This window comes from Callithrix jacchus, chromosome 6 (assembly GCF_049354715.1).
Source record: "Callithrix jacchus isolate 240 chromosome 6, calJac240_pri, whole genome shotgun sequence".
Taxonomy (NCBI): domain Eukaryota; kingdom Metazoa; phylum Chordata; class Mammalia; order Primates; family Cebidae; genus Callithrix; species Callithrix jacchus.
In genome coordinates, this window is record NC_133507.1 from 136,761,266 (window position 1) to 136,779,937 (window position 18,672).

General features: G+C 36.1%; 1 protein-coding gene across 1 annotated transcript in view; it reads right to left on the reverse strand.

The window, feature by feature from the left end:
• The window catches only part of ABCA12 (ATP binding cassette subfamily A member 12), a 210,458-nt gene that overhangs the window by 26,624 nt on the left and 165,162 nt on the right, over nt 1-18,672 (reverse strand). The window contains exons 32-39 of the mRNA XM_035305614.3: nt 17,694-17,930; nt 17,198-17,348; nt 14,706-14,958; nt 13,699-13,785; nt 12,834-12,927; nt 8,708-8,835; nt 6,865-6,952; nt 4,971-5,076 (exon numbers count right to left, since the gene is read on the reverse strand). Coding sequence (XP_035161505.3) covers nt 4,971-5,076; nt 6,865-6,952; nt 8,708-8,835; nt 12,834-12,927; nt 13,699-13,785; nt 14,706-14,958; nt 17,198-17,348; nt 17,694-17,930 — 1,144 coding nt within the window. The remainder of the gene's footprint in view (nt 1-4,970; nt 5,077-6,864; nt 6,953-8,707; nt 8,836-12,833; nt 12,928-13,698; nt 13,786-14,705; nt 14,959-17,197; nt 17,349-17,693; nt 17,931-18,672) is intronic.

Here is an 18,672-nt window from a genome sequence, read left to right on the forward strand (position 1 = left end):
TTCAGTCTACTTCTGCAGTCACCATCTGGCACACACTATGATGCCCAACAGTAGGGAGGGGAAAAAAAGTAGCTGTTGGCATTTTGGCATTTCCAAAAGATATGTTTTACAGTTTTTTCTACTTAATAGACTATTTATCAAGCTATAAATCTCAATCTTGGCAAGCAAATGTGTTCTCCAGCTTTTCTTCATTTTTTAAAAATTTTATTTAGTATTAGAATGGAAAAATAATTTGAGCAAAGCTCAAGAAGATGAGACAGTCTAATAAATGTAGTTGACATACATATATTTTTTTAAAGATTTCAAACCTTATTTTTAAAACTATGTGAAAACCTCTTGTGAAACCCAAATTAAGTAGGCATGGCTGAGTCCAGAGGAACAGTGTGGAAGATTAGAAAAATGAACAGGCGGGAGACAGACAACTCTGGATTCAAATCCCACTTCTAAGCCTTACAGAAATAATACTAGGGGATAGTAATATTCACCTTGAAGAGTGCTGTAATGATTATCAATATTTCACTTACTTTAAAATTGATCACATAATCAGAAGTAAAACACTCCTCAGCAAAGGCAAAAGAACTGAAATCATAACAAACTGCCTCTCAGACCACAATGACGTTAAATTAGAACTCAAGATTAGGAAATTCACTCAAAACCACACAACTACATGGAAATTGAACAACATTCTCCAGAATGACTCTTGTGCAAATAATGAAATTGAGGCAGAAATCAAGAAGTTCTTTGAAAGTAATGAGAAAAAGAGAGAATGTACCAGAATCTCTGGGACACAGCTAAAGCAGTGTTAAGAGGGGAATTTATAGCACTAAATGCCCACATCGAACAGCTAGAAAGATCTCACGTTAACAACCTAACATCTTAACTAAAAGAACTTAGAGAACCAAGAGCAAATGAACCCCAAAGCTAGCAGAAGACAAGAAATAACCAAGACCAGAGATGAACTGAAGGAGATAGAGACACAAAAAATCCTTCAAAAATCAATGAACCAGGAACTGGTTTTTTGGAAAATTTAACAAAATAAACAATTAGCTAGACTAATAAACAAGAAAAGAAAGAAGAATCAAATAAATACAATCAGAAATGATAAGGAGGATATTACTACTGACCCCACAGAAATACAACTATCAGAGAATACTATAAACATCTCTATGCAAATAAACTAGAAAGTCTAGAAAAAATGGATAAATTTCTGGACACATATACCCTCTCAAGACTGAAACAGGAAGAAATTGAATCCCTGAATAGACCAATAATGAGTTCTGAAATTGAGGCAGTAATAAAAAGCCTACCAACCAAAAAGAGTCCAGGACCAGATGGATTCACAGCTGAATTCTACCAGAGGAATAAAGGAGAGTGATATAATTTCTACTGAAATTATTCCAAACAATTGAAAAGGAGAGACTCCTTCCTAATTCTATGAGGCCAGCATCATCCTGATGCAAAAACCTGGCAGAAATACAAAAAAAAGAAAATTTTAGGCCAGCATCCTTGGATGAATATTGATGCAAAAATCCTCAATAAAACAGTGGCAAACTGCATCCAGCAGCACATCAAAAAGCTTATCCACCACAATCAAGTTGGCTTTCATTCCATGGATGCAAGATTGCTTCAACATGTACAAATCAATAAATGTGATTTATCACATAAACAGAACTAAAGACAAAAACTGCATGATTATCTCTGTAGATGCAGAGAAGGCCTTTGATAAAATTCAGCTTCCCGGTCCAGGCACAGTGGCTCACACCTGTAATCCCAGCACTTTCGGAGGCCAAGGTGGGCAGATCACAAGGTCATGAGATTGAGGCCACCCTGGCCAACATGGTGAGACCCTGTCTCTACTAAAAATACAAAAAATTAGCTGGGTGTGGTGGCATGTGCCTGTAGTCCCAGCTACCTGGGAGGCTGAGGCAGAAGAATCGCTGGAGCCCACTGGAGGCAGAGGTTAGAGTGAGCCAAAATTGTGCCACTCCACTCCAGCCTGGCGACAGAGTGAGACTCCATCTCAAAAAAAAAAAAAAAAAAATCCCTTTATGTTAAAAACTCAACAAACTAGGTACTGAAGGAACATAACTCAAAATAATAAGAAGCATATATGGCAAACTAATAGCCAAAATCATACTGAATGGGCAAAAGCTGGAAGCATTCCCCTTAAAAATTGGCACAAGACAAGGATATGCTCTCTCACCACTCCTATTCAACACAGTATTGGAAGTTTTGACCAGGGCAATCAGGCAAGAGAAAGAAATAGAGGTATTCGAATAGGAAGAAAGACAGTCAAATTATCTTTGTTTGCAGATGACATGATCCTCTATCTAAAAAACCTCATTGTCACAGCCTAAAAGCTTCTTAAGCTAGGATAAGCAACTTCAGCAAAGTCTCTGGAGACAAAATCAATGTACAAAAATTGCTAGCATTCCTATACACAAACAATAGGCCAGCAGAGAGCCAAATCATGAATGAACGCCCATTTACAACTGCTACAAAAATGAATAAAATACCTAGAAATACAGCTAACAAGGGAAGTGAAGGACTTCTTCATGAGAACTACAAAGTACTGCTCAATGAAATCAGGGAGAACACAAACAAATGGAAAAATATTCCATGCTCATGGATAGGAAGAATCAATATCATGAAAATGGCAGTACTGCCCAAGTAATTTACATATTCAATGCTATTCCCATTAAACTACCATTGATCATTCTTCACAGAATTAGAAAAAAAAAATTAAAATTCATTTGGAACCAAAAAAGAGACTGAATAGCTAAGAATAATCCTAAGGAAAAAGAACAAAGCTGGAGGCATCATACTACCCAACTTCAAACTATACTACAAGTCTACAATAATCAAAAAAGCATAATACTGGTACAAGAACAGATATATAGACCAATGGAACAGAATAGAGAACTCAGAAATAAGACCATCACACCTACAACCATCTGATCTATGACAAACCTGACAAAAACAAGCAATTGGGAAAAAGGCTCCCTATTTAATAAATTATGCTGGGAGAACTGGCTAGCCATATGTAGAAACTTGAAACTGGACCCCTTTCATACAACATATACAAAAATTAACTCGAGATGGATTAAAGACTTATAAAAATCCTAGAAGAAAATATAGGCAATGTCATTTAGGACATAGGCACAAGCAAAAATTTCATGATGAATATGCCAAAAACAAAGCAATTGCAACAAAAAGCAAAAAATGACAAATGGGATCTAGTTAAACTAAAGAGCTTCTGCACAGCAAAGGAAACTATCATCAGAGTGAACAGGCAGCCTACAGAATGGGAGAAAAAATGTACAGTGTATCCATCTGACAAAGGTCTAATATCCAGAATCTATAAAGAACTTAAACAAATTTACTGTGGAAAAAAAACATTAAAAAGTGGGCAAAGGACATGAACACACACTTCTAAAATGAAGACATACATGCAGCCAACAAATCTATGAAAAAAAGCCCAAAGGGACTGATCTTTAGAGAAATGTAAATAAAAACCACAATGAGATCCATCTTAAAATAGTCAGAATGGCTATTAGTAAAAAGTCAAAAAACAATAGGTGCTGGTGAGGTTGCGGAGAAAAAGGAGCACTTTTACAGTGTTGGTGGGAATGTAGTTCAACCATTGTGGAAGAGAGTGTGGTGATTCCTCAGAGATCTAGAAGCAGAAATACCATTTCACTCAGCAATCTTATTACTACGTATATACCCAAAGGAATATAAATCATTTTGTTATAAAGATACATACACACACGGCTGGGTGCAGTGGCTCACATCTGTAATCCCAGCACTTTGGGAGCCAAGGCAGGTGGATCATGAGGTCGGGAGTTTGAGACTAGCCTGGCCAAAATAGTGAAACCCCATCTCTACTAAAAATACAAAAAATTAGCCAGGTGTGGTGGTGGGCACCTGTAACCCCAGCTACTTGGGAGGCTGAGACAGGGGAATTGCTTGAACCTGGGAGGTGGAGGTTGCAGTGAGCCCAGATTGTGCCATTGCACTACAGCCAGGGTAACAGTGTGAGACTCTCAAAAAAAAGAAAGATACATGCACACATATGTTCACTGCAGCACTATTCACAATAGCAAAGACATGGAATCAACCTGAATGTCCATCAGTGATAGACTGGATAAAGAAAATGTGGTACATTTACACCATGGAATACTATGCAGCCATAAAAAGGAACAAGATCATGTCCTTTGCAGGGCGATGGATGGAGCCAGAAGCCATTATCCTCAGCAAACTAATATAGGAACAGAAAACCAAATGCCACATGTTCTCACTTATAAATGGGAGCTGAATGATGAGATCACATGGACACATGGTGGGGAACAACACACACTGAGGCCTGTCAGAGGGCAGGGGATGGAAGGAAGGAGAGCATCAGGAAGAATAGCGAATGGATTCTTGGTTTAGCGCCTAGGTGATGGGTTGATCTGTGCAGCAAACCACCATGGCACATGCTTACCTATGTAATAAACCTGTACATCTGGCACATGTACCCCTGAACTTAAAATAAAAGTTGAATAATAATAATAATAAAATTAAAAAGTAACCACCAACCTAAGTAAAAAAAAGAAAAGAGTTTTGTCATATTTAGATTTGTGAACAATATTTATAAACATTGTTTTTAAAAATCATTTAGCCTATAGACAAGCACATTGTTTAAAAACATTTTTCGGTGAGCTGTAACTACTTGGTTGACAGCATAGATGCACTGAAGTCAGCATTATTATCCTGATTTGATAAATGAGAAAACTAAATTAACCTGAAGGGGATTATCCAGAATGTTCCATCTGGCGGTAGTTACTACTTCAAAACTCCGTTTAAAGACCTGTGATTTAGATACCACAAAATACCTGCCACTTTGAGGAAACAGGATATAAAGTGCATTTTTATGTGGGGAGTAACAAAAGTTGTGGTACAATATACTTTTGTGTTAGTAACTTTACCATGTCGGGCAGCATCGTATTTTGACATGTTAACTCGCAGGAGGAAATTATTCAGGCTGTTGAGGTAAGCTGGAAGGGAGTGATAGCCTTCTGGATCATACCATACCTATTACATTCCAAAAGAAGACAAGATCAATATTGCATTCAAATAAATTAGGCTGTCTTAACATCTGACAGGCTACCTTATTTATATTTAAAAGCATCAATTTTCCAATAATTTATTTTATCTTGGAAGATTATCCACTATTCTTTAGTGTTGACCATAGGCCTATAAATCTCCAATTTAGAAGCAGGCAGAAATTGGGAAGACAGTTGTTCTGTGGATGGCACGAAGTTATTAGTTATTCAGGATCTCTTCTAGGCAAAGCTTGAAATAAACTGGAGAAATCATTATCTACATCCCTGTGGCAGATCCATGGGATCCTGAGACTAGAACTAAGGTATTCTGGCTGTCAATAATGGTAATAAAAACTAATGGAATAGACCAAGCTGGAGAAAGAAATAAAATACTCTTACAAGCATTGTGTCCTTAGCAACAAGGTTGAAAACTTGAAATTCCTCCACTAATTTTTGATTCCTAATTATAAGCTACAAGACAGGGCATGATTTTACCTTCTGTGTCAAAAACAGAGAGATTTAGTATGCTAGTGAACCTCAAATTCAAGAAACCCAATTAATACTTCAAAAACGGCAAAGTTGATTTGGAGAGAAATGATTTTTATATTAGAAATTTCCATGTTTATGCAAGAATATTTATTGTGTGTATGGAGAGAGGAAGGAGAGGAAGAAAAGGAAGGCAGTGAAATCCCCAGCACCACTATTTACTTTCTACATGATTTACTGTAAAAATCAACTAAAATACGTTCAGTAATATCTATCACACAGGGATGTTGTGGAAGAAAATCAGGTAGTTTATTTAAAAGATGATACTAATAGTTGGCATATAATAGTCATTAAATGGACGTTAGTTTCCCTGCTTCCCCAAATACTGTATATGTCTCTTACTATCAAATGAGAAATATGTGAAGACAATTTAAAGTCCCTAAAACTGCCACTGATCATATGGGTAAGAATATGTGTCTGATCCCATTACTCTAGCTCACTTTAGGTATAATCAAAAAGGAAAAATAAGTGAGCAGAATTATTTATCTCCATCAAATTCGGTTAAGTTTCCAGGTTCGGTTAAGTTTCCAGGTTCTTTAAGAAGTAAGGCTAAACATGCACGTTTTCATTCTCTAAATAGTTATGACAGCCACATAAAGAAAAGTTCATGTCATAAATGTGTACTGTTACAAAAACAAAAATTCTGAAGGAATTCTTATTTCTCAACCTGTGTGATCCCTTAAAGCATCATACAGAATTGCCAGCCTCCAGAACACCTTTTCTCTGACCCTCCATGTCCTTCCAAATCACAATACCCTCCCTTTCCCGTAAACAGTATGGTTGAGTTTTGCCTACAAACTCTGAAAGCTTACAGTAAATGTAATCATAGTCAATGTATTCCCTTTTGTCTTTTCTTTTCCTTATTAATCATGTCTGGGAGACTTAATTTGCTTGTTATATGGAGCTGAGTTCTTTCATTTACATTGTTGAAAGTTTTATTGAATGAATATGAAACAATTTATTTCTGTATTCTGCATATGGGCATTTTGGGTTGTATTTTTGCTATTATGAGAAATACTACTATGTATACACATTTGTACATGTGCCCTGGTGCTAATATATACATGTTTTCCCAGGGTATACACACAGAATTGGAACCGCTGTGCTATGGGTTATGCACAATGTCAAATCCATTGTACCAATATTTTGTTTTCACTTCATGAAAATGCTTGAACATACCAATTTCACCTTCTCATTTGTACAATATTCTAGAAGAAAGAACAAAATTTACCTTGGCAAGTGTTCTATTGGCAGGAACTCCTGTTATATCAAAACGAAGGTCTGTCGTCAAAGGCAGCCCAAAACTCCAACCTCCATATCTACAGAGAGTAATAAAAATGTATCTTTGGTTTAGTGGAGAAAATCTTCTTAAATAGCTCTAAAATACTTAACGAGGAGCTCAACTTTTGTTTTCTATTAGGAACACATTTACAGTGTAAAATGAATACTGCCGGACAAACATTTTACGTTTTTATCAATCCCCTTTATCATATTTCAGTCTCAAATCCACATTATAACTAGAGGCAATAAGTCCTTCTAAACAATTGCATATGTGTGGTCATCCTGAAAATGAGTGGCATATAACGTATCAATCTCTCCATCTTAACTGACGCATGTGCCATCTCAAATGTCTTAATATTTTAGTACTCTAACATTCCTTTTAGGTCATTAATACTGAAGTGATATAATATCAGTTCATATCTTTTTTCAAATGGCTCAATTTCTTCTAAATAACAAATTTTCCCCTATTCTGTCCCCAGGTATTATACATTTTTTTCTTCCTGGATATTTGAGGGCAAGTTAGGTCTATTTAACTTTTTGTCAATTCATGGTATAAAAATGAAAAGTTGATTTTTAAAGTCCAAGTAGTAATTTTAAGAGTAGATATTTAGCTGTCTACCAAATTAAGGTCAGATTAAATAAATAATGGTATAGTCGCGCTGGAATAATCTCGTGACTGTCATCCTAAATGTAGTACTATAGAGCTGTGTATTTTTGACATGCAAATAACATCATAGTAGGTCATTCACTTTTTTTAAAGGCAGATTTTAAGACTTCATAATAAAACCCATTTTGTCAAAAATATTTATATGTATATCTGTGACAAGAAAACTTCTGGAAGGATATACACCAAAATATCAGTAGTGCTTATATCTGTGTGGAGAAATAATATTCTTTTTCTTCTTTTGGCTTATCTGTAGCTTCTAATTATTTTTTACAATGAATGTTAATCATGTATGTACACTGAGAACAAAGGAGGGAAGAGATGGAGGAAAGAAGAAAATGGGAGCAATTGAAGGCCTACCAACTTTGTGTCTATGATATATGCTTACATGGCTTAAGTCCAAGCCCATTTCCTTGCTACACATGAACAACTGTTTTGTCCATATGCAGATCTCACACTCTAAGTTTTGAGATATTCATGTTGGAATGAAGGCCAATTGTCATCAAAAGTCATGCCTTAAACCTCTCCAAGCTGATATAAGCCAGTCAATAACTTCTCTTTGGCTTCAAGGAAAAAAAAAAATAAGTACAAATTTAACATTATATTTTTGATGACAAAAATAACCAATTTTGCACAAATAAATCTTAATTTAGAGTCATTACTTACCTTTCAATATATAAGGCTGTTTAAATAAAACTGAGAATTTGTTTGGGCATGGTGGCTTATGCTGTAATCCCAGCACTTTGGGAGACCAAAGCTGGTAGATCACCTGAGATCAGGAGTTCAAGACCAGTCTGACCAACATGGTGAAACCACCGTCTCTACTAAAAATACAAAATTAGCCAGGTGTGGTCGCACATGCCTGTAATCCCAGCTACTCAGGAGGCTGAGGCAGGAGAATTGCTTGAATGTGGGAGGCAGAGGTTGCAGTGAGCTGAGATTGCTCCATTGCACTCCAGCCTGGGCAACAAGAGTGAAACTCTGTCTCATAAATAAATAAATAAACAAACAAACAGAGACTTTAACCATGTAAAAGGTAAACAACAGAAATTTGTAACTATTGTCTCTAGAAGGCAGCTACCATTAAAATTAGAAAGCACCTAAGTATGTTATAAACAGAGTATTTTACCTTTTTTGGACAAATTCATTTGCAGTTGTTATAAGATAATTTTCCACTCGGTGCCCAGTGAGGTTATAAATTACTTGGGATGAGTAAGTTCTTCTGTGAGGTGGGGAATAGTTAAATTTAGGACATTCCTGGAAAATAAAGTTAAAAATGAAATTTTTTTCTAGCCAGTGTTGTGCCAGTTAAGTAGACAATGTCAAGGAGCTTCAGTCTCATGATTTGTCCATTACTGCAACTGGAAGAGTGTGATAAGACTGTCCTTTGACTCTAAAGAGCTTTGAAAAAGAAGTCATCTTGGCTATGCAAAGAAATTAGAACAAATAGTTATTATTCATGTGGAGCAAATCCATATGTTTAGGACTCACTTGAAGGCCCAAAAGAACACAAGTTAATAAATATGTGATATTTCCTTCACTGTGCTGAGACTTAATATGTCTGGACAATAATGTTAAACATTGAGGTGACAAAATTCCCCAGTAATTCTCAGGGAAGAAAAAAAGCGCCACAAATTGAAAATTAATACTTTTCAAGGATCAATAGCAGTGGATGAAAAGTTTATGATACAATAGTTTCAGTTATGTTACCTAAGAGTCAGAGCTTAGTTATATGTATTAGTTATTATTAGTTATATGTATTATTTATAGATATATAAATAGTATAAATGTGTTATCTTGTGTCTGGCTCATTTCACTCATGTGTATATATATTCATAATATACATTTATATCACATATATTACAAAATGATATAAATGTATATATTATAAATATTACATATGTACATTTATACTATATGTATACATATAGTATAAATGTTATCTTGTGTCTGACTCTTCACTCATGAATATATTGGTTAATATATATATGTATTAGTATGTACGTTAGTTTTATATATATAAGCTTTTTGTTCGGAATTATTTTAGATTTACAGAAAGGCACAAAGCCAGTGGAGAGTTCCTGTATATCCCTGGTTACTTTCCCCTGTGGGTACTTAAGATTACCAAGTACATTTGTTTAGAGCTTAGTTTAACCATTTATATTTATGCTTGTAACTTTCTGTACTTCCTGACAACTTAATTTTCAGTGTAGTGTCTCAAGTGAAGTTTAATTTGGGAAAAGTCTAGCACTTTTCCATATCTACCACCTGTATATTTCAAGAACATCAGGTTCCAGGTTGCTCTGAAAAATCAGTGCCGGATTTTACCTTATATCAATCAAGTTATATCAACATGAAGCTCACATTCCAGAGTGACATTGCTTTTGCAAATAATTAAAAGAAGATGCTCTGATAAATTTGGTGCAATTTTTAAATTATACTATACATAGAGAAATGCACATATAATGCCTGATGAATTTTGACAACCTGACACACCTGTTTACCAACAACCAAGTCAAGATACAGAATAGGACCAATACCCCAGAAGCCCCTCATCAAACTCCCTTCAACTCACTATGACTCCCTAAGTAACAGACACAGATTAGTTTTGCCTATGTTTATATTTTATATTAATGGAATAGTATAAATGTGTTATCTTGTGTCTGGCTCTTTTCACTCATTATTACAATTATGAGAATCTTCCATATGTTTTGTGTAATTGTAGATCAGTCATTCTCATTTTGTTTATATAATACTGTGGAAATATATTATATTTGACTTTACCTATTCTGTTAGTGGGCGTTATTCACATTTCTGATAGGTATATAGTGGAATTGCCGGTCCCACAGATATGCAAATTTTTAGCATTAGGATATGTTGCCAAGTAGTTTCAAAAAGTATTTGCACCAAAATAAATTCCCAGAGCAGAGTTTGAGAGTTCTGGCTGCTGAATATTTTTGTTAACACTTAGATTTTTTCCTCTTCTTCATTTTAGCCATTTTGGTGACTGTTAAGTGGTATTGCTTTGTGGCTTAAATTTGTGTTGCTCTGATGACTACCTTTTAATATAGTTATTGGCAATTTGGATATGTTCTTTGTACAGTGTCTCATGTTTGTTGCTAATTATTGTCTTATTTCTCTTCTTCTCATCAATTTGCAGTTCTTTATACACACATTCTGGATATGAGTCCTTTGTTGTATATTGTGAATATTGTTCTCCACTCTGTGGATTTCCTTTTTATTCCTTAATCTTTTGATGTATATGCAGTGTTTTTTTTTTCTCTCTCGCTCAAAAAACTTTGTACTTTGTCCATATTGTGTGTCTGATGTACAGAGCATCCATTATGCAAAATGACCTCATTGTTATTAAATAGTTGGAAATAGACTTGGGGATGTTAATTATGTGACAAAATTGGTTGGAAAAAATTGAAGATCTACTGGATATTCCATTTATTTTGATTTATTTGTTTTGAGACAGGGGCGTCTCTCTGTGTCACTCAGCCTGGAGTGCTGTGGTGCAATCACAGCACTCAAGCCTGAGTTGAGTACTGACCTCAAGTCATCCTACCACTTTAGCCCCACCAAATGGCTGGGACTACAGATGCACACCACTACAGCCGGCTAATTTTTTTAAGTTTTTGTAGAGATGAGGTCTCACTATGTTGCCCAGCTGGTCTCGAGCTCCTGGGCTAAAGCAGTCCTCCCACCTCCAAAAGTACTGGGATTACAGGCATGAGCCACTGAACCTGGCCTAGATTTTTTTAGATTAATAAAAATTATGCAGATTTCAATTTTACATCTTAAGTTAGGTAACTTTTACTGTGAACTAAAGAAACACATAAAAAACTTCTGAAGTTAGCTAAATTAGATAAGGGATTTTAAAACTTTTAATATTGGGTTAAGACTAATTTTTTTTTCACCCAGGCTGGAGTGCAGTGGTACAGCCTTGATTTCCGAAGGCTCAAGCAATCCTCTCACCTCAGCCTCCTGAGTAGCTGCGATCACAGATGCATGCCACCGTGCCAAGCTAATTTTATTTTATTTTCCGATTTTTTGGTAGAGATGGGGTTTCACCATGTTGCCCAGGCTTGTCTCAGACTTCTGAGCTCAAGAAATCCAACTGCCTTTGCCTCTCAACGTATTGGGATTACAGGCTTGAGCCAGCACACCTGATCAAGAGTAACTTTTTTTTTTTTTTTTTTTTGAGACCAAGTCTCACTTCATTACTAGACTCGAGTGCAGTAGCACGATCTTGGCTCACTGCAACATCTGCCTCCCAGATTCAAGCAATTCTCCTGCCTCAGCCTCCCAAGTAGCTGGGACTACAGGCATGCACCACCACGCCCAGCTAATTTTTGTATTTTTAGTAGAGATGGGGTTTCACCATATCAGGCATCATGGTCCGGATCTCTTGACCTCGTGATCCACCTGCCTCGGCCTCCCAAAGAATTCCAAAAGATTCTTATTGGGCCCCAACTCTTATTATTAGTAACTATTTTGCATAAAACACCAAAATGGGTGGCATTCACTGAAGATATTTTCATTACAAAATATTAAAGCAAGACGGTTGAGTGTACAACCAAATGTCACTCTGAAGAAATGATTGCAAGAAATTTAGCTGGCAATATAGTAACTATTAGAAACTAAAGTGGCCTTTTTTCTTCAACAATCTTGAACTTCTCTAATGAATCTAGTTCTCTTAAAAGTGTGGTGAACTGATAGGCTTAGAAAACTAAGGTCTGTATCTATAGAATACAGACAGAGTAGTGATGATTAATGTTTTTCTGTTTTGTGTTTTTTTTTCCAGGAAATGACTTCTTCCTGAAGCCTAGAGGTGTTACTTAGAGACTCATGGAGTTCTGTTCTACACTTACACATTACTGACTTCCCAGCTGACCACTACAGTGGCAGTGTTGCTATATTTCAATATGACAGTTATGGTCACATTATTTTCATGTGAAACATAGAGCTTTCTAGTTAGTTCTAAACTGAGACCAAAAATTCATTTTCAGTTGGTTTCCACAAAGACCATCATAGAATTACCTACCTTTGGAAATCTGTACTGAGATGGACTTAAAACAGTGAACTGATGTTCAAAGTCAGTATTTTTTGAGCACCCAGATCCATATTTCTGAGCTACTAGCTTCCATAAAATGAATTTAATACTGATTCTTTGGTAACCTAGATAGATCTTTCAAGCTTTGATATTTATTACCGTATTTTTCCCATTTCACTGAAACTGAATTTCTTCTTACCTGGACATTTTCTGAGCAGGAGCAAACACCAAAATTAGTGATAGGTTCTCCACTGGTGTTCCATTTTTCCAGACTGTCTTTCTTCAAACACTGTCTGTGAGTCAAAATGATATTGCTGTGAGGTGTGTATGTATATGCATTCTCATGGGTACATATGAGCATATAAACAAGTATTTGGCATTAAGTTCATGTGTGCAGTCATAGATACACATATTTACTGATTTGTTTTACTGATTTTTCATCACTTCAATGTACATTGCTCCACCATTTCCAAATGATTTGACATTTTGTGGTGGGGGATGAGGGAAAGCATTTATTGACTACATAGTATTGAGGCCAGTGCTTACTGAATTGTCTTACTGTGTCAGGATAGAGCTTTTACTCTCCTTTATTCTCTTTGCTGTTTTCATCTCCTCTTCTGACAGGAAGATGACACTTTAGCATAATAATACACCAAGGTCAAGTTTATGTGACTTATGTATTAATGCTATCTTAGAAGTTTGAATAAGCAACACAGTATAGTGCAAACGAGAACCAGAGTCTCAGCTGAATAAGTATCTTAGTCTCTGTGAGCCTCAGTTCTTTGTCTGCAAAATGAGATTAATAGTCCACAAGGTTGAGATTATTAAATGAAATTGTGTATACTAGAGAGTTGTACAAATCGTAAGACAGCTAATATTTATTGGTATAGCATAAGATAACTAAGAAATAAACTAAAGGAAATAGATAAAATCTGTTAAGCAGGGTTTTCTGTCAGGGTACAATTTTCTTCCAGGCAAATAACAGACACACACACCCACATATACATGCACACACTCAAACTGGAATGTTGAACACAAAAAATAGATGAGCAAGAACCACTTACAGATCACTGATGTTGAGACACATGTTGTCAACTCCAGGGAAGTCCCACATTGCTGAGACAAGTGCTTCTGTGCTTGGGTGATAATTCCTGCAATATTAAAGGACAGAAACGAATACATGATTTATTCTACTAGTCTCCTATATTAAAATCATGCTTGAAGAAATGAAATGTGGTGTATATAGAATGGTTTTCCTTTTCTTTTTTGAGACAGAGTCTTGCTCTTTTGCCCAGCTTGGAGCGCAGTGGTGCGATCATGGCTCATTGCAACCTCAGCTTCCTGGGTTTAAGCAATGCGTGTACCTCAGAGATCCAAATTGTTCATATTACAGGTGAGCACCACCAGGCCTGGCTAATTTTTGTATTTGCACAAAGATGTACATTAGATGAGGTTTTGCCATGTTGGCAGGCTGGTCTCAAACTCCCAAGCTCAAGTGACCTGCCTGCCTCAGCCTCCCAAACTGCTAAGATTACAGGCGTGAGCCACTGCGCTCTGCTTAGGACTGTTTTCTTAATCTAAGAAATCTAAAAGAGACACAGTTTCAGGAAAAGAAAGAATGGTATCTTAGTAAAATGTACTTGTGTCTATTTGGCTGCCTTCTTATTCTCCTTATTGTCACATGCATCGGTGATTACCTGTTGTACCTATAACATTATATAGGAATCTAGCATCACTATTTAATATTTGTGAGACCAATAAAAAGTTAATTGCTGTATGTTACAACAGATGGGGAAGCCATACCTAACCTGCCTTTCTTAATTAAAGTTTAGTCATTAAAAATAAATATCTCCTATAACTTTAGTTTTAGATGAATGCAAAAACTGAAAAAACTATTTGTTGGCAATAGAAGTAACATACTGCAGTCAATCAAACTTCTCATTCCTTTAGCAGAATCAGGTACCATGGATTCTAAGTACTTTATTCTCCAGCATCCCATGCATTCATTCAGGTACAACCACCCTCATAGAAACTCTTCGGAAACATTTTTAGTTAACAGAAAGAAACTTACGCATAGAAGGCTGTCTGTTCGGAGGTACCATAAAGAGAGGGGGAGATCTGAATCTCTGGATAACTGTTGCTGGAACTTCTCAGTGTCCCAAGGCCCATGGCAGTGGTCACAAAGACGATGGGGAGGATAACCTGAGCAATGAAGCCTTTCCAGTTCCTGCGGGTGTGATGGAACCTCTTGATGAGTATAGCTATGATCTTCTTCAGCAATAGTCCACAGCCATCCAGTCTCTCTCCTCTTGTCAGGATTTTGTCTGGTTAAGAAAAAGAGATTAGATATGGTTTTGAGAAATCTTGATACACAATAAAGTAATTTCAGAAACTATAGCTAGTTGGTATAGTACGGTGTGGTGGGAAAAGCTTTTCAAGATTTGGATTTGAGGTTCAGCAATTTCATTTCTCAGCCTTAGCCCTGGACTTTCCATTGGGAAAACTAAGAACTATAATATCCATCTCATATAGAACTGTGTGTAAAGTGATTTGAAAATTCTAATTCACTATACACAAAATATTATCAGTCATATGCATAGTAATATTACATGTCAAAGTTAGATAACTAGAATTTCATAAATGAATATTGTCCTCAAACCCTAAAGTCTCAATGCAGATTCAGTATATATTACTAATACTCAAGAGATAGTTTCTATGAAGAGATTAAATTCATGTGAGACAAATACAGACTCAAACACCACCCTAATCCAACAATTTGTTCCTATTGTAACATAGAGACTGTGAGTCTAATTGACTTTGAGGTCCAATTAATTCCTACTCTTGTAGGAAAAGGGAAATCCTCTCCTCCAGAGTACCACTCTAGTTCAACCACTTATTTATAGCATTCTCTTTAGAAATTTGGAATGATTATATGGCCTTTTAAAACCCCATGTTTGCCACGAGAGTTATTTTTTTAAAAAAAGAACTCACTAGAAAAAATTATCTACCCTTTCCATAGTTTGAAATGCTTTTCTGGTGCTGAGGAAAATTCCATGGCAGAGCAGCCATGGAAAACCACTGCTTCCTCAAGAGGGCTCTATGGCTAATAATTTCAGTGGCTCCCTCTAAAAAGAGGTTCAAATACAGCATTCTCTCCTAAAGCCCGCCACCCCGCACACCTTCGGAGGTGATAAGGTGATGGTATTCGTCAACTTTGTGTATAGTTTAAATTTTCCATCAGAAATTATGCAGCACAAAAATCATCATCTTCATTTAGCTGATAAGAAAAAAAAATACAAAGCTGCTTAATTTAAAATGAATTCCAATTAAACAGAGTGAACAAGCTTAAATGCAAACTCATATCTCTGCAAAAGGGAATTGTAGAAGGAGCTGAATATTTTCAGTTAATTAGTATCCTTTTCTGTTTCTTGAGAAATTACATGTGGATGACTTACAGGTGTATCAAATGGAATAAATGTGCTTTCTAAAAGATAATGTCAATGAAGGGAGCATTTGGACTGAAGAATAGTTTCAAATTATAAGACACATGCAGAGGCACATACTTAGCCTGTGCTTCCTGAAGCAGATGACCACTTTCTAATCAAAGTCCTCAATGCCATGGAGGCCACAATTATATTCCCCAAAAGAAAAGAAATGAGGAATATGGCAGAGGACAAATTATCCTCTAGTTCCAGAATTATACAAACATCAGAGATTCTCTCTCTGAGTTTGAGAGCCAGGCAAATGTTTAATTAAAAGTTCTGTTACTAGAGATGTTTTGCAAATTTGAGCAAAAACTGTTGAAATGACTACTCCTTGATTTATATATTGTTTTACTATATGCTTAAGTAAATGGTGTTTCTAGAGGTATAAATTAACTGTCAGAAAGAGAAGAGACAATAAAAGTTATTTTCAAAAGAGCCCAATCCCTCAAAGTCATGTCAAGCAACACGATGTTTTTAAGCATATCCTATGTTAAGGATTGGGGGAGGAAATCTATTATTATAGACTCTTAGCCATCAAGTCCACATTAATTAACTCAGAAACTCTACCCAAAACCAGTTTCTCAGCACCTGAATGACTCAGAGTCCGGTGGGTTAGACATGTCTTCCACTAAGGTACCATAAAGAATGGCAACTTTTTATTTTATTTTTTATGACTATTGTCTCTACTTCAACATGCTAATAACAAAGAGTGAACCACCTTACAAGGTAATCTTGTTCACTGTTAGCCCCAGTTACAAGAAGAATTTTAACTTGAGCATGAATTGAAATTAGAGAGGTTACATCTTGAAAACAATTTCTGGTGGGTAGGTGGAATACTCATCACCACGCTATCAAGGGAGTTCTTTCACATTCTTCAAAGTACATTTGAAATAGAGAATTCAATTTGGTTTAATGAATATTTTATATCTGAAAAAAAGGAGGCTTAAATTTCTTTAGTGTTTTTTGAATTTAGAATGAAACTTTAGAGTTGAATTTTTAAAAATCAAAGTCTGTCTGTGATTTTTCTCATTTATGTCATCTATTGGAATTAAACAAAATATTCATGTTAGATTCATACCATCTCTGTCTGTGAAACTGCTGCTGCTCACAGATAAATCATCAGGAGTTGAGATGCCATTGGCATTGGAATTCCCAATTTTCTTTTGCGTTAAGTGCTCAAGACTCACAGCACTATTTTTTTGTGACTCTTTGGTCAAGTTCAGAAAGACCTAGAAAGAGAAGCCAAACTACTTCATTAACATGAAAAGTGCATGTCTTTTCTCATTTCTAAGCTTACCTTTGAATTTGAATTTTTGTCACATTTATTGAGACAAATTTTTCCCATCTGACTTCAAGTGAATATTTCTGTATGTAAAAATTACATGCTTTCTAATTCGGGCAACATTTTATTCCCAGTCTTACATAAGAATAGTATTGGAAAAAATGTTAAGCTTTTCTAATTTTGTGAAATATTTATTTCAAAATATATATTTTTAGAAAAAATGGCACATACTTATTCTAAGGAAAGAGCAAGTTATATCAGCTTGAAGAAAAAAAGAAGTGTTGAGGTATACCTCCTCCACAGTGGTATCTGAAATGCCATAGCACCCGATGTTGAGGTCACCCATGCCATTGTCGAGTGCCCGCAGGAGTGACAGATAGGCCCCTGAGACTTTGGTGCTGAATGGAGGAAGCACATAAACAAGCTCTCCCCCAATATCTTCCTTGAGGTAGGCTTCGGGGAGATGTGATTGGATCATTGCTGTCACAGCCATGGTGTCACATACTGCATTTGCATTTAAATTTGGACTCTAAGGGAGAAAAGTAGGAATTAATACACTCTCTTCTCTTTATACCATAGTGCCCCAGGGCCCTAGTCAGAGGGTGGGTAATGAGCTTTTAGGCCACTCCACACCTGATTCAGATCATCTGTCACTGCTCTAGAGCCCCCTATGCCACTTGGGTCTCCATTCCACTGGCCCCCTTCTCCCATGCCACCCTGTCCCTTCTCTAACCCCCTCTCATTTACTCTACTCTAGAATGACAGTCTCTTTGCTGTTGCTAGAGCGCTTCAGGTTCTGGCACATCCCCTCCTCAGGGTTCTTGCAAACAGTGTCCCAGAGAGTGATATGTACCATTCTCTCACTGCCTCCAACTCTCAGTTCAACTGTCACTTTCTCAAACAACCTCTTCTCTTATTTCCCTACGTTAATACTGCTCCACTCAGCATTCCCTGCTTTATTTCGATCCATAGCATAGAAATAAATATACTAAGTGATTTACTAATGGCCAATGTACTAAATAATTTATTTATTGATTGTATCATTTGAATTCCTCACACTCCATCAGAATGTAAACTCTAAAAGGCCAGAGATTTTCATATCATCCATTCACTGGTGTGTCACCAGTTCCTGGGACAGTGCTTGGGTATTATAAGGCATAATGCACTGAATACATAAATTTCTTAATGAATTAATGAGTATAACAATTAATAATATAACTATTAAGAATATAACATTTTCTTATATTTTATAAATCACATGAGGAGGATTA